Source organism: Rhododendron vialii, chromosome 9a (genome assembly GCF_030253575.1).
Source record: "Rhododendron vialii isolate Sample 1 chromosome 9a, ASM3025357v1".
Lineage (NCBI taxonomy): Eukaryota > Viridiplantae > Streptophyta > Magnoliopsida > Ericales > Ericaceae > Rhododendron > Rhododendron vialii.
The window spans coordinates 40,228,042-40,244,838 of record NC_080565.1 but is presented as its reverse complement, the minus strand read 5'-3'; the positions used below and the strand labels follow the sequence as shown (position 1 = coordinate 40,244,838).

The 16,797-nt window shown below is 39.5% G+C and overlaps 1 protein-coding gene across 1 annotated transcript; it reads left to right on the top strand.

Moving 5' to 3' along the window:
- The first annotated feature begins 4,270 nt into the window (after positions 1 to 4,270).
- On the top strand, positions 4,271 to 15,875 carry LOC131300962 (4-coumarate--CoA ligase 2). Its single transcript, XM_058327038.1, has 6 exons — positions 4,271 to 5,633; positions 13,949 to 14,147; positions 14,291 to 14,436; positions 14,652 to 14,719; positions 15,115 to 15,217; positions 15,455 to 15,875. Exons 1-6 carry the CDS (start codon positions 4,536 to 4,538, stop codon positions 15,587 to 15,589), a joined length of 1,749 nt encoding a protein of 582 aa, XP_058183021.1. The 5' UTR covers positions 4,271 to 4,535; the 3' UTR covers positions 15,590 to 15,875.
- Positions 15,876 to 16,797: the final 922 nt, after the last annotated feature.

Sequence of the window (16,797 nt, the reverse complement as noted above, 5' to 3'; positions counted from 1 at the left end):
TCACATTAATTGACAAGCACAAAGGATTCGCAAATAAACCGAGACAGGCATGCAGGCAGCATGTAATATATATAGGGAGTATTTTTTTGGGGTCACATATATATATATGGACTCAAATGCTTTGACTAATTGGAATTACAAACTAGTACTGGAGTGTTATATATATATATATATATATCGATCGATCAGTGGTGGTTGTAACTTGTATGAAGATTTGCCCGTCTACCCCCGCAACCAATCTGCAATGCATGTCTGCCAACCTTCCACGCATGCTCCTCCACCACCAAACTTTCCAACGTACTTATTAGCGCCCCCCCACAATCTGCATACATCCCCACTGCATCTTGACCATCAGGGGGTGTGTGTGTATGTATATATATATATATATATACAGAGACACAAGTTGCATGTTCCACTTCAGATGATGTGAGGGTGTGTTTTCGCTAAACTAAATGGAGTCACTATAGGCCAATGATAATAGTGAATTAAGTTGTTTATGCTAAATAGTATTTTAGTTGGTGTATGTGTATATATATTAAGTTTTTTTAGGGTGTCCCTTGAACCATTCCGATATATATATATATATATATATATATATATATTCACATTGCCTCGTGAATATTTAGGGTGCATTTCCGCTAAACTAAATGGACTAGATAGACTAAATCTCGTATTTTTATGGATTTCTAGGCAGATCATTTTCCTCATATATGTGTGTGTGGGGTCCTTTTCAAATACTCTAAGCATGCATGATTAGATCCCACTTTTCTTCCTAAGCATGAAAGAATGAATTACTGCATGTACGTCTTCATATTTCCTAGAAGGTAGGAGCTAGGAAGCTGCCACAAGTTAATGGGATAAAAATGAAAAACATCTTGAAGAGACAAATATGGCTCATATTCTCCAAATAGACTGAAATTTCTACTGGTCAGCTGGCCCGTCCGGTAAATAGTGTATCGTTAATATTTAACATGCAAATCCAGCAAGGAAAGAAAAACACAGTCGTACGGTATAGAAAGGGCCGGGGGAAAATGATCATGAAAACAAACATAATTACCAAAAAGTATACGATATACATTAATCAAAAGTGCCCGTTACGTGGGAGAAAAAACCAACCCATTATATAATAATAATATTAATAAACTAAAATCGAAATCAAATCCTGGCCCTCCTAATATATGAATGTAGTTGTTAAAAATGCACAATGCACTACTCCTCAAACTCAGGTTGCCAATGCCATCTACGCTTATTGACGTTGTACATTATTTCGTGCTGAACAAACAAAACCATATGTCTATTCGCGCGTCTATAGATTGATCGGCATTACTATACGATATTTTGTTGGGATTTTGTATTTTTATTCGACGATCAGGAGTGTCCTGGCCAATTTACGCATATCTCGACTATTTCCCTCCTCGGCAAAAGACAGGCCACCTACATTGAGACTAGGAAAAAGGTAGGCAAAAGGCAACTCATCCCCGTCCTCAGCAAAAGGCAGGCGGGCCATCCACGCCAGCCTAGCCCCAAGCAGTTGCCAAGTTTTGAACTCAGAATATCTAGACTGCTCATTTTTGTTGTCACTTGAGCACGCCTTGAGATTATATTCCGTCGGGTACATACTTTGAAGCATAATGCACTTTATAATGGTGCATGAGCTATCCTTGGATACTGGAGTGAGAACCATTTACTACTATAGAACTTCCTACTAAATCGTACATATTGAAGGTTATCTTCACTAGAAGTAAATGGCAACGTAATCAAAACAGGAGTACTTTTGTTTTGAAATATCACGTGTATGATGTATTATCTTATCTTCACTAGACATCAATGAGTAATTCAACTACATTTGCTTCAACCATTATCAGAATAACAGAACCATAACAAGGTATAACCAAAAATCAACCGCCTTGTTATGGTTTTGGTTATGTTTGAGGTTTTGGTTATACTCACAATGATATTGTTATACCAAAAATTACGGTGTCTCCAAAATAGGTTGAGACACCGAAGTCATTCCCTATTAAAAATCATCTCCATGGCCCAAAGATTAGTCCAATTGGTTGATAGATTTGTTCTCCACACAATCGACCAGTGCATGATTCTTGGGGCCGGCCAAACCGCCAAAAAAAGTAATTTCTTGTAAATTAACTAGTTCCGGCTTGGATGATCTGCTTTTGATTGATCCGAAAAAGACATTAATGAGATGCGCGTAAGTTGACCCAAACACCTCTCACTGTCAAAGGCCACACCAACCCCCCCCCCCCGCCCCCCCCCCAAAACAGAAAAAAAAACCTCCATTGCACGGAAATCTGCGCATAAACTTTTGTTAAGAAATTGAACAATCAGACATAACGATTTTTGGAGAATCTATGCATGGTACCACTCTCGTTTGGGATATACTGTATCTCTATTATAAAACAGAAGGGTGTGGGGATAAGTTGTTGTAATGGTTCAGATTTGTTTGATCCAAGAGTTGAGATACATTTTTTCACATTTTATGAAAGCATCCACATTTACCCATCATATTACATAAATGACATCTGTTGTCTAAGAGGGAAAAAAAATCAGAATTCAAATTTCACAGCTCTCTCTCTCTCTCTCTCTCCGTGTGTGTGAAAACAAAAAAGGGGGAAAGCAATTCTCATTGCTTCCTTTCTACGAGACCTTTCCTCCCCTATGGGTTGACTATCTTTGGGGAAGGGGCTCCCCCCTTGGACTACCGAGCACTAGGACCGTCCACCGTCCACTCCTCCTCGACAGTCAAATCCCTCGGGAGAAATCAAATCGGGAGAGGTATTTTTTGTTGCCCACCATGTATTTGTTAAAACAATCTTGCTAGCACCACATACACTTACACACCCAAACACACACTCACACTCACATGAGTGGTAGGACCCACACACACTTGAGGTGCAAGTGTGTGTGGGTCCCAAAATCTGGAGAGGTATTTTCTGTTGCCCACCACGTATTTGTTATATAAATGCTATTTTCTATTTTGTAGAGCTATAGAGATTTTGTGGGGGGTTTTTTTCCCCCTTTTGAACAGCGTTCTGCATAATTTCATGAGTTGCTAATTTCTTCACTACACTGTTTGCGTATTCGCTTACTACATATCGATAATAAAAAAAAACTTCACCGTTCAAAAAAAGAGAGGTTAATTTTCAGCAATTTATAGCTACCTAAAAATTGAAATAATGTTTTGAGCCACTATCAAGATTTAAAGAGTATTTCAATTCCAATCGGAGTGAGTAGTGCTGTAGGCACGGGCAAGCACTAGTCCTCTTATAATATTAATCACTTAATAGCATAACATTAACCATAAGAAAGCAAAAAAAAAAAAAATATTTCCCAAATAGAGTAACAAAAATCACAAAATGGCTTGACGTTTTGAAACCACAAAAATAGTATAACATTTAGCAAAATAAGACATAGCGTTTTCGCCATATCATGCATAACACATTACGCATTTTAAATCACTTTAACCATTCAATGGTATAACATTCGTCTTGAGAAGATGTATGGGGACAACGAGAGAGAGAGAGAGAGAGATCATTCCATAATTTTTTGGTTGTTTAAGACAGTTGTTAACTAAGATGAGAATTTTGCGGGGCATCAATGCAGAATGCATCTAATGCATCCTAGCTCCAGTCCTGAAAAGGATAGTAGAGAACCCATATACCAGTAGTTTCATACTTACGTACGTCCGTTTTAAAAATAGAGGCCGTGGGGCAAAACGCAAACTTCAAAATAATAATTTTTTGGGTCAAATAAATTTGAAATTATCTTCCACAAATTGAAAGAATTCATCGATATCTTCTAATTTGTGAAAAAAAAAGTTTTAATCTTTTGACAAAAATGTACTCCTACTTTTTTGAAGTCCTCAATTTTTTTTTTATCAGCAATTTTTTTTATTAATCTTTGAATTCGAAAATTACAAAAATTAAAATGGCAGGAGTACAAAGAAATTAAAATTACTTAATCTCTAAAAATACCCGAGACCCAAACGTTGATTAAAGACCAACAAAACCCTATCACCCCAGACCCAAAAAAACAAACTCTAATTGCCGCCTAACACTCAATTTGTGGACTCGACAGGTTTTTTTTTTTGTTGTAGTAATGGAGAGAGCGAGAGAGAGAGAGAGAGAGAGAGAGAGAGAGAGGTAGGTAGGTAAGAGCGTTGACGAGGAAGGGAAAAAAAACAATTGGTTATTGAGCGCGAGATCGGCGTGCTTCACTCTACTCTTCTCATCTCTCCCTCTCCACTCTCCATATTTACTACTTACTAACTAAAATAGAAGGCCAAGCTACCCCTCCTTTCTTTCTCACCTTCCACACATATCCCCTCCCTACTCTACCTACCCGCCATCTTCCCCCCAACACAACCCTTCTAACTATTTATTTAACTTTTCCTTGATTACCCCATTACTCTCTCTCTCTCTCTCTATCTCTCTCTTGCTCTTCTTCATTGGTACTCCATAATACTATCATCAGTTAGAGCTTGAAACACAGGTGGTGAGATACACAAAATCACGGCAACAATGTTACAAGTCGCCTCTGTTGAAACCCAAAAACCAGAGCTCTCCCCGGCTAATTTAGAAATCACTAATTCTCACCAAAACCAATCCTCATCATCATCTTCTTCTGAAATCCATAATTATGTTTTCAGATCAAAGCTTCCCGACATACCCATCTCCAATCACCTCCCTCTGCACACTTACTGTTTCGAGAATATCTCCCAATTCTCGGACAGGGCCTGCCTCATACTAGGCTCCACTAATAAGACCTACTCCTTCGCCGAAACCCATCTCATTTCCCAAAAAGTCGCTGCCGGATTATCCAACCTCGGCCTTCAAAAAGGCGACGTAATTATGCTCCTTCTCCAAAACTGCGCCGAATTCGTCTTCTCCTTCATGGGCGCTTCAATGATTGGAGCAGTTACCACCACCGCCAACCCTTTTTACACCCCAGCTGAGGTTTTCAAGCAATTCTACGCATCCAAGGCCAAACTCATCATTACCCACTCCCAATATGTCGATAAGCTCCGGGACGCAGGTGATAATTTCCCAAAACTCGGCGAGGAATTCACTGTGATCACGATCGATGACCCCCCGGAGAACTGCCTCCACTTCTCTGTTCTATCCGAGGCAAACGAAACCGAAATCCCAACGGTTTCCATAGATTCAAACGACGCCGTGGCTCTTCCTTTTTCATCGGGGACCACGGGGTTACCAAAGGGCGTGGTCTTGACTCACAAGAGTTTGATTACGAGCGTGGCTCAACAAGTAGACGGAGAGAACCCCAATTTGTTTTTGAAAACAGAGGATGTGGTGTTGTGCGTGCTTCCCCTGTTTCACATATTCTCGTTGAATTCGGTGCTGTTGTGTTCGCTGAGAACAGGGTCCGGAGTGCTTTTGATGCAGAAGTTTGAGATAGGGGCACTGCTGGAGCTGATACAGAGGTACCGGGTGTCGGTAGCCGCGGTGGTGCCGCCGCTAGTTCTGGCGTTGGCGAAGAATCCAATGGTGGAGGGCTTCGATTTGAGCTCCATCAGGACGGTGTTGTCGGGAGCGGCACCGCTAGGTAAGGAGCTGGAACAGGCTCTCCGGAGCAGAGTGCCCCAAGCCGTTTTTGGTCAGGTAACCAATCGCACTAACTCAGTATCCACTTGATACTCTGGTTACGTACTCCTATAAGAGCATCCACATTGTAATAAGCAAATGAGTTTGAATAATCAAACTTAACAATAATGTTCAAAAAAACACCCCACATTGTAATAAGCAAAGTTATAAGTCTTTTAGTAAATAATCAAATTTCATCTATTCCATAACCAAACTTAACAACTTTTATCAATAACCAAAAAACTCAATAACCAAACTTAAAACTCAATAACTCAAAAACACCCCACATTGGAATCGTCTCATCGAGACGAATAATTTGGTGTGGTCGGGTGCGTAATTGAAATTTGTTTGTGATTGGACAAATGTGCATTTTGTATTGTGGGGTTTTTTTTGGTTAGGGATGCAAAAATAACCAATGTGAAGGTAGAGGTTGTTAAGTTTGATTATGAACTAAATGGATAATCAAATCCTGACGTGGCACATTTTGATTATTGATTTTGATTATTACCATTGCGGATGCTCTAAGTAATCAAATTTTGATTATCCGTTGTCTTTAACTATTATTATCTCATGCATGCATTGTGACGCAGCGGAATTAATAAGGAGAGATTAGTTGCATACTAATCGAACAAATGATAAACTTGAATCCACAAAAGAAAGAGACAAAGTCTGAATATTATTAATAAAAAGTTGCATAAACACAACCCATTTAACAGGAAAAAGGCCTACCCCTACAAAACCCTAACTCAAAAATGAAAATTTTCAAAATTTGGGGAAAATAATAAAATTGGAAAAAGGAAAGAAAAACATAACTTTCCCAAAAAGAATCAACTTATACGGAATTATACGCTAAAAGTTATTAACAAAACAAATATTTTCTAAAACGGCAAAAACGTCCAATTGGAGGCTTAAACGAAGGAATTAAGCTAGAAAACACCATTAATCATCAACCTAGATTGACCGCAACGCGAAAATAAGTCAGCCCATCAAGTTTGAGTCCGATCTGAGCTCATCTGAAAGTTGCCTAATCGGGTAATTTGCAATTAAATAACGTTTGGGCTTCTGAGGTTTCGACCGGTCCAATTGATCGTGAAATTGGGCCTCCACATATTTTACATCAATCTCCTCTACTTCGAAAGAACTCAACCCTGAGTTCAAATCTGGATAAAGTGGCTCCTCAGCATGATACTCATATAGATCAACAACATTGAAAACCTTAGAAATCTTCATAGTCTCAGGCAGATCAATCACATAAGCATTGTCACCAATTTTTTTCAAAACCTTGTACGGACCATACTTCCTTGGTTTCAACTTATTGTAGGTTCACACTGGAAACCTCTCCTTTCGTAAAAAGACCATAACAGAATCACCTTCCTGAAACAATTTCTCACGCCTGCGTTTATCAGCAACCCGTTTGTACTTCACATTCGTCTCAGCCAACTTCTGTTTCACATACTCTTGCACCTCTTGAGCCTCCTTACCCATTGCTTCAGTTGCAACACTAATTCCAGGCCCTCGTGAAAACTGAACCAAATCCACCACATGCTTTGGAGGGGTCACATATACCAAAGAAAAAGGTGATTTTTCCGTGGCATTGTGAACTGTACTATTGAAAGCAAACTCTGCTTACAGTAAAGCAAAATCCCACTATTTCGAGTTGTCCCCATAAATACTACGAATCAAATTTCCTAAACTCCGATTAGTCACCTCAGTTTGGCCATCCGTTTGTAGATGTGCAGTGAAGCTCCTTTTTAGCGACGACCGAACATCTTCCACAAGTTACCCAAAATGGCTAAGAAACTTCACATCACGGTCAAAAGAAATGGACTGCGGCACCCCATGCAAACGGACCACCTCATGGAAAAACAAACGTGCCACATGAGAAGCATCAGATGTTTTTCGGCAAGCAATAAAGTGCACCTTCTTCGAAAACATGTCCACTACCATAAACACAAAATCTACTCCTCGTTGAGTACAAGGTAGACCCAACACGAAATCCATCGACAAGTCCTTCCGGATGCTATTAGGAACAGGCTAAGGCGTGTAAAGACCAGTGTTTTAGGACTGACCTTTAGACACCTGACAAATGTAGCACTTCCTCAAAAAATTCACAGCATCTCGCTTCAACTGAAGCCAATAATACCGTTCCTCCAAACTGGCCACAATTTTATCCCTCCCTAAGTGACCACTTAATCATCCGCCATGTAAAAGTCTCGGATTAAGGTTTCCCTTAAGGAAGGCTTTGGAATACACAAAAGATTGGCTCGAAACAAATACCCATAAGTAATATGGAAATCACTCATAGGTTGATTTTGCACACATACATCCCAAATCCTTTTAAAGTCATCATCCTCTGGGTACAGCTTCTTCAAAAATTCAAAGCCCACAATCTCATAGGCCAAAGTCACCAATAGATCAACTTGATGACTCAAAGCATCAGCCACACGATTTGTTACCCCAGACTATGCCGAATAGTAAAAGGAAATTTCTGCAAAAACGTCACCCAACGCACGTGCATACTATCTAGCTTCTTCTGACTATTGATAAATTTCAGCACTTAATGATCAGTATACAAAACAAACCCCCTTTGAATCAGATAATGCTCCCAATGTTTGAAAGCGCGCACCACAACATAGAATTCCTGATCATACGTACTCCACTTCTGCCTTGCTTCACTTAACTTCTCACTAAAGAAAGCCACCGATCTTTTTTCTTGGGACAGAACAGCCCCAATACCAATCCCAATAGCATCGCACTCAACTTCAAAAATCTATTCAAAGCTAGGTAGTCCCAAAACCGGCGCTGTGCACAACTTCTCCTTAATCACCATGAAGCGCTTCCTCTCCTCATAAGAACTTCTCTTTCTTCAAACACTTAGTGATTGGTGCCACAATAGAACTGAAATTCCGAATAAAACACCGATAGAAAGTGGCCAACCCATGGAAGCTTCGAACCTCGGTAACAAATTTCGGCGTCGGCCAGTCACGAATGGCTCGAACCTTATCTTCATCCATATGAATCCCATCAGAACTAACCACATAATCTAAGAACAATAAGCTGTTAGTCAAGAAACTGCACTTCTTGAGGTGAATATACAACTTATTTTCTTGCAGCACCATCAACACTTGGCGCACGTGCTCCTCCTCGGACTTACTATAGATTAGTATGTCGTCGAAATAAATGATGACAAACTTTCCAATGAAAGGCCGTAAAATTTGATTCACAATCTGCATAAAAGTACTTGGCGCATTAGAAAATGCCAAATGGCATAACCAGCCACTCGTAAAAGCCATCCTTGGTTTTGAACGATGTCTTCCACTCATCGCCCAGTAGAATACGAATCTAATGGTACCCATTTCGCATATTGATTTTTGAAAACCACTTCGACCCATACAACATATCCAGCATATCATCCAAATGCGGAATAGGAAACCTGTACTTGATGGTAATCTTGTTAATAGCTTGACTATCAACACACATATGCCAACTACCATCCTTCTTTGGCATTAACAAAGCTAGAACACCACAAGGACTCAGACTCTCTTGGATATGCTCTTTCTGCAAAAGCTCTTCTACCTTTTCTCTCAAGATCTCATTCTCTTAACTCATACGATAATGTGGTAAATTGGATAAACTTACCCCAGGCACCAAATCAATCTGATGCTGAATATCCCTCATGGGAGGGAGCTCATTAGGCACATCATCAACAACCAGCTCCTCAAACTCTTCCAGTAATGGTTGTATCTATTTAGGCATTCAAATCATTGCCCCATTCATTCCGTGCACAACCAACGATTTTACCACCATTGCATTGTATAAACCTGTTCAGACTCTTTCAAACCTGCAACAAACTCAGCTTCAGAACTAGCAATGGTTAAAAACGAGGACCCGTCTACTTTAGAAGGCTTGACAGACACCTTATGATTGGTGGATACCATAACAACCTTATGGGACTCCCAAGTAAAACAGTAAGTGTTGTCACAACCCTTATAAACAACGTCTACATCAAACTGCCAGGGCCTACCTTACAATACATGACTAGCTTCCATCTCAATAACATCACAAGTAACTTCTGCTCTATAAAATTTCCCAATTGAAAGAAGAAGTTTATAAATTTGAGTTACCTTCACCGTAAAGCCCTTTTTGATTCATCCAATGTTATAAGGCGCGGGATGGGATTCTGTTGGCAACCTTAGATGCTCCACTAGTCTCCTTGCCACAAAATTCTCACAACTCCCATTGTTCACAATTAAATCACAAACTTTCTGGTTGATTGAACAACGCGACCGAAATATGTTGTGACGTTGGCTAGAACCCTCTGATTTTGGCGCGAACAGCACCCGTTGAAACACATAATTGACCCGTTCCCCATCTTCTTCAGCATAATCCACATCATCAAGATCATCCTCAGAACCTTCTTCAACAGGCCCGCCTTCTTCTACTTGGCCCACCTTCCTATCTGGGCATGCATTAGACAAGTGATCAGGTTTGTTACACCGAAAGCACTTGTCACCCCTCGGTTTGGCGTAAGGGTTCGGATCCTTGGCCACGTTTCTATTATTAGAGCTACCCGTCTGATTAGGTCCTCCAAACTTCGTTCCACCACTAGCAACACCCTTTGATTGAAACGCTGGAACCGCTGGCTGCTTTTCCTTCCCCTTTTCAAAAGAAAGAACAAACGACTCCCCCGGACCACGGCAAAATCCCAAACTGGTCAGTTTACGCTCAAACTGCTCGGCCTTCAAAGCTAGATTATAGGCTTCCTTGACATCCCACACAACTTGTAACCCAATTCTCTCCTGAATTGAAGGCTTCAATCCATTCATATATCTGGCTACGCGCTGACCTTCGGTCTTATTCAGATTATTACAGTCTGAAAGTCGACTAAATTCAGTTGTGTAGTCAAACACAGACTTAGATCCCTGTGAACAGTTTTGATATGACCAAAATAGATGTTGATCATAATCAGGCGGCAATAATCTCTCCATCATCAGTTGCTTCATCCAGCACCATGTCCTTACTGGCTCTTTTCCCTGCCTGTATCGTTTCGTTTGTAACTGATCCCACCAAACTGTAGCGCCGCCCTTCAACTTATCGGCGACCAACTTCACCAGTTTAGTCTCAAAAACCTCCATCATATTAAGAAATCTCTCAACCTCAGAAAGCCAGTTAAGAAAGTCCTCAATATGCAGATTACCATTGAACGTGGGAAGATCCACCTTCACTTTGTAATCATCAAACCACTGTTATTGCCGTGCTGAATGGCGCTCCATGTGCCTCTTCTTCATCTTCAGGTTCAGAATCTTCGGTATCAGCACAATGACGAAGATGCCTTGCAACCCGTCGATCACTGGGTGGGCCTCGGGCAAATCCTTTGGTGCACTCCCGATCCTGGTTACGAGGTTGACCGCGCATTCCTTCTCAACCCTTTCTTGCCTTCGGCGATTTTGTAGAGTCAACTCCTGCAGCAACTCACGGATCTTAGCGAACTGAGTGTGAGTATCCTAACGGATCTCGGTCAATTGTGCCTGTTGATCCTCCACCATCCTTCTTAGGCCAGTAAGCCCATGACCAACGTCAATGCGTGTGTCTTCTTTTATGTTTGGTGCCATCAAACCAGGCAAAGCGTGGCTCTGATATCACTTGACGCAACAGAATTGACAAAGAGAGTAGTTGCGTACTAATCGAACAAATGATAAACTCGAGTCCACGAGAGAAAGAGACAAACTCTGAATATTATTGATAAAAAACTGCATAAACATTAGGTTACAACCCCTTTATAGAAAAAAGGCGTAACCTTAACAAAACTTTAACTCAAAAACGAAAATTCCCAAAATTTGGAAAAAAATACTAATAAAATTGGAAAAAGGAAAGAAAAACATGACTTTTTCAAAAAGAATCAACTTCTACGGAATTATACGCTAAAATTTCCCTCCGTCCCGATTTGTTTGTCCCATTTCACTATTTGGGACCTCTTACAAAATTATCTATATGTTTTAATGTATAATATTTTTTATGTGCAATATGGATCTTATTTGATAGATCTCAATTAGATCTAAAATATGATGTTTTCAAAATTATGTAAAACATTATAGATTATGAGATATAGATAAATTTTTAAAAGGCACGCATGTCGAAATAAGACAAACAAACTGGGACGGAGGTAGTATTAACGAAACAAATATTTTCTAAAACTGCAAAAATGTCCAATTGGAAGCCTAAACGAAGAAATTAGGCCAGAAAATACCATTGATCATCAACCTAGGTTGATGAGTATTGATCGCAGCGCGAAAATAAGTCAGCTCACTAAGTTTAGGCCCGATCCGAGCTCGTCCGAAAGTTGCCCAATCGGGTAATTTGCAATTAAACAATGTTTGGGCTTCCGAGACTTCGACCGGTCCAATTGATTATGAAATTGGGCCTCCACGTGTTCTACATCACATTGTCAAATTATCAATGAAATTTTGATAGCTTATTTTTGTGTCCCTTGAGCTAATATCCTCCATGAAGTAATTATCGTTCTATATTGCTCCTATTTTATACTCCAGTATAAATTGTTCACATGTGCTGTTCAGTCCAGTAGAGTTCATTTTTTTCTTTTGGTCCCCGCTGTTCAGTTCATTGACCAAAAAGTGGAAAAAATTCCAACATTTGGGCATGGCTAATGCTACGGCCCACAACCTTGTGCCTGGTTGGTCTTTTCCCTTGGGTTAGAGTCCTGAGGGTGAGATTGCGGGTTCAATAGAACCCCACTTAGTAATCAAACTTATTAACAAACTACTATCCTACCGTGTAAAAAAAAAAAAAAAAAATGCTGGGACCCATTAGAAGATGATATGATATTCTACATTCATTGTGGCATAAAGTGCAATTATCTATTATGTGATTGTGATTCCACTTGCTCGTATGTGCGGGGGTGAAATCCTCCAATTAATTAAATGGATTATGATCTCATGTGTTAGACTTTTAGTCAGTCAAGCGTATTGAGATAGGTCAACTAGGAGAAACTATGTGGACTTGGGACGTACGTACCAGTACCAGTACACAGTGCAGTGGGTATCTAATCTATTGTGGCCTGGCTGCCTTGCCTTGTGGGTACGTATTGCAAACAAACACAGCAGCAGCAGCAGCAGCAGTGTAAATGAATTGAATTGTGTGGTGGCCCTGCATTGCAATGTCTCCGAAATTAAAGGTGGCTGAGGGAGGGGTACTTTTGAAATGAGTGCCAACTGATTTGCAAGAGAAATTACCCCATTTCAGAACACATTTTTAATAAATAAATGTTTATTTTATATTTTCAAATTCAAAAATAATTTAAATAAAAAATAATTTTTCAATTTTTTTTGCACCATATAAAAGGTCTCAATGAGATATATCAAACAAGATCCATATTGATAAAAAAATTATTTGCATAAACACATGATTTTTGAACTTGAAATTGACTTTTTAGGCACGGGGTTAAATGACACCCGGCCATAGTTAAGAATTAAGATCGAATGGTTAGTAGTAATTTGGTGAGTACTGATAGGCTGGCTTTACTGGGTGAACTGGAGTACTACTTTTGTCATTTTATCATTTTTATGAGACCAAGAGCGCTCTCTCTCCCCTGTTTATCAGTACTGTCTCGGTAGTAAAATCAGTAGTATGACTACTGAGAAAGATAGAGCTAGAGGGGGTGTAATACTCCGTAGCTAGCTGTTGAGTTGGTAACTAAAACCCACACGGACACGATATAGTATTGTAGTAGTGTACTTGAGCCCTGCATGGGAGTCCTGAACCAAAGGCCGGGGAACAACCAATTGCATGCCCCTTCTTTTATTTTTCGTTTCTTTTAATTTGTTTGTCTTTCATTCTTAATTTTCTTCTAGTCTGTTTGATTCTTACTTCCTTTTCTCTTGGACCTCAATCTAATCTGATAGACTTCTTCAGACACAACTAAAGCTCCTATGAGATTGTTTCATTTAGATTTTGGACTAATATGTTGTTAATTAATCAGGGGAGTAGACTAGTAATACTGCTACCTTACTATGAAATGGAATCGAAGGTGGGAATTTAACTAATGAATTACAATTATATTTACAATCCTCAAACCAGTTGTTATATCAAAAAAAAGCTAGAATTTCGTGCATCCATGCAACACCAGCTCTTACTATGTGTATTTTTGTTTGTTTAATTGGTTGAATATTGGGAGTTGCTTAACTTGATGATCCTCTTGCATTGGCCGATCGATACTACTGTAATTATTAACCTTATTAAGCTAATTAACTAACTTTTTATTTATTTATTTATTTATTAATGTGCATGCATGCATCTTTTCCAATGTCACACAATAGGGTTATGGAATGACAGAGGCAGGACCAGTATTATCAATGAGCCTAGCATTTGCGAAGCAACCTTTCCAAACAAAATCTGGGTCTTGCGGGACTGTAGTAAGGAACGCCGAGCTCAAAGTCATTGACCCGGAAACTGGTTCCTCCCTTCCCCACAACCAACCAGGAGAGATTTGCATACGTGGTCTCCAAATTATGAAAGGTTTTATAGTACTCAGTAATTTCTTTGTCTTCCATATCTCGATGTTATGATGTCAAATGCCAACTAATTATAGTAAATGGCAATTAATATATATTTGGGATAAATTATTAATATGAACATCGTGTTTTCTAAATGAACTATAGGATACTTAAATGATGATGATGCCACGGCTACCACCATTGATGCGGATGGTTGGCTCCACACCGGGGATATAGGCTACGTCGACGACGATGATGAAGTTTTTATTGTTGATAGAGTTAAGGAGCTCATCAAATTCAAAGGCTTCCAGGCATGTTATTTTGTTTTAGTTCCCTAACACTCGCTCTTCCGTTTTGTTAATTTTTTGTTTCACTCACATTGCGGCATTACAATATCTTGTTTTATTGCAAATTAATATGCATGTGAATGCTAGCTAGCTAACTGCCTGGCATGGCTAGCTAATCAATTTCGTGAGTTTGCTTGCTCCATTGATCAGACTGATCTTTTTGCATGTCACGTTTACAGGTGCCGCCAGCCGAGCTCGAGGCCCTTCTTGTTAGCCACCCATCTATTGCAGATGCCGCTGTTGTCTCGTAAGTATTACTAAATGCAAATCATTAAATTAACAACTCATATATAACCATCAAATGCATGTAAATCTAAGATGTAACTATATAACTCAATCTACCCTCAACTTGCATGTCAATCATGTATATGTAGCCAAACTTCAAAATTAATCAGGCCGGCCCTGGTTTGAACACATGTGATTGATCATCTATGTGAGTGCGTCTGGTATGCTTAAGTACCCGGGGTAATACTGTTCTTAGATACCTCATTAACAATTTTAAGATCGATGTAAAAGAACACTTTAGTCTTCATTCATCAACAAGTAGTGCAACTTATACACTGATGTAACCATCATGCTGCTACAAATTGATTAAACTAAGAGCCTATATGCATGTACGTGTGGATTGATTTAAACGCGCAGGCAAAAAGATGAGGTTGCTGGTGAACTTCCTGTTGCATTTGTGGTTCGGTCGCGTGGGTTTGAGCTTACAGAAGAGGCTGTTAAAGAATTCATAGCCAAACAAGTATGTCTGCATATATCATTAATTGATTAAATCTCTATCTATATTCTTCAATTTCCTAGCTCCCACGGAAAGATATATTACCAATTGGAGCACAGGGAATTAAGTAATTAATGGTTGTTATATATTTTACCTAAAACACAAATCCTTTTGTGTCATGAACATGCATCTTAATTGATGGAGTGAGTAATGTAATGAAAGTCCTTTTTTTTGTTTTTTTTTGTTTCTGCTACCGGCCAGGTGGTGTTTTACAAGAGACTGCACAGGGTCTACTTCGTCCACGCTATTCCAAAGTCTCCTTCTGGAAAGATTTTGAGAAAAGATCTCAGAGCTAAACTTGCCACAGCTGCTGGTTCCCACGACATTCCCTCCTAGAAATTACTGTAGTACTTCATTGTTCGATTTTTACTGTTGGGCAAGCACAAGCCCTCCAGTCTTAGTTGACTTGGCTTCAAATGGATGGATACTCAAGGGGTAATTAAACACATTCATTGCCAACCATTATTTGTAACGTTGTGTCAATTCGTGTTGATGATCTTCTTCTCTGTGTTTCACCATTAATTTGTTTGAATCATCAAGTTTTGATGTATATCATCATCATGCCATTTTATATTTTGGAATAGTGGAAGCTCGCGAAATGTCATATACCAAAATTACTTGAGCCGTTCGATCGTTTTTGAAATTCTCCTATGATTTAATTGTGGAAGTGCCGTGTAACTACTGAAGGTAATTAAGGAACATATCATTCACCAAGTACTGCAGGCATAATTCAGATGTCCCTTGTAATTAGGCCAAACAGGTGGCCCATGCATCATGCATGGTTATTTTTTAGTTTGGAATATGACAGTACCTGGGTGTGTGTGATCAAGTACAGTAATTAATTTGCGAAATCTTACAGCACGCACTGCACTCCTCAATGGAGTACTGAAGGAGTCTATAATTTTTTTTAATCCAGAGCATAGATTTCATTCAATAAACGTTATCCGACACTTACAAGGTTTTCATCCGAATGCAGAGATAAAGAGTTACAATCAAGCCCGATACACTAATGATATATACAATAAACACAAGGGAGGAGCTTATGTCTAAATCCTAAACACAAGCCTCAAAATTCTCTGCACAATAGACAACAAAATCCGACATAGTGGAGTTAGAAATCTAGACAATAAGTCGCCTCAGGTTTTTTTTTTTTTATCCGCCACCTCAAGGTGGCGTAGACAACCAAATCAAAGCTCACGACAAAACGCCAATGGACACCTCCTCCAAAGATCTGGTATCTAAAGCCGAAGGCCAGCCGGTCCGTGGAGTAGAGAGAAACCCTCATTCCTCGCTGCCACAAACAACGAATACCTACATGGCCGGCCCAATGTATTTGGTGGTCTTAGGCCAAATCGTTTAGTGGATTAATAAAATAGTTTCTTTATACGAGCATATAAGTTTTAGTCCACACTGAACAAAGAACTTGCTTAGGTGCAATGGTTTTTTTTTTTTGCATGTTTTTGTGTTCTCTAAGACCCAAGTTCGATACTTGACAACTCCAAATTTTCACCAAGACATCACTTTTTGACAAAATATACGCTCAA

What these genes read in the sequence shown, in the direction of transcription:
- LOC131300962 (XM_058327038.1), top strand. Translation starts at nt 4,536, where the DNA reads ATGTTACAAGTCGCCTCTGTTGAAACCCAAAAACCAGAGCTCTCCCCG. An exon ending in CCCAAGCCGTTTTTGGTCAG is followed by an intron (nt 5,634 to 13,948) that starts GTAACCAATCGC and finishes GTCACACAATAG; the next exon opens with GGTTATGGAATGACAGAGGC. An exon ending in TCAAATTCAAAGGCTTCCAG is followed by an intron (nt 14,437 to 14,651) that starts GCATGTTATTTT and finishes TCACGTTTACAG; the next exon opens with GTGCCGCCAGCCGAGCTCGA.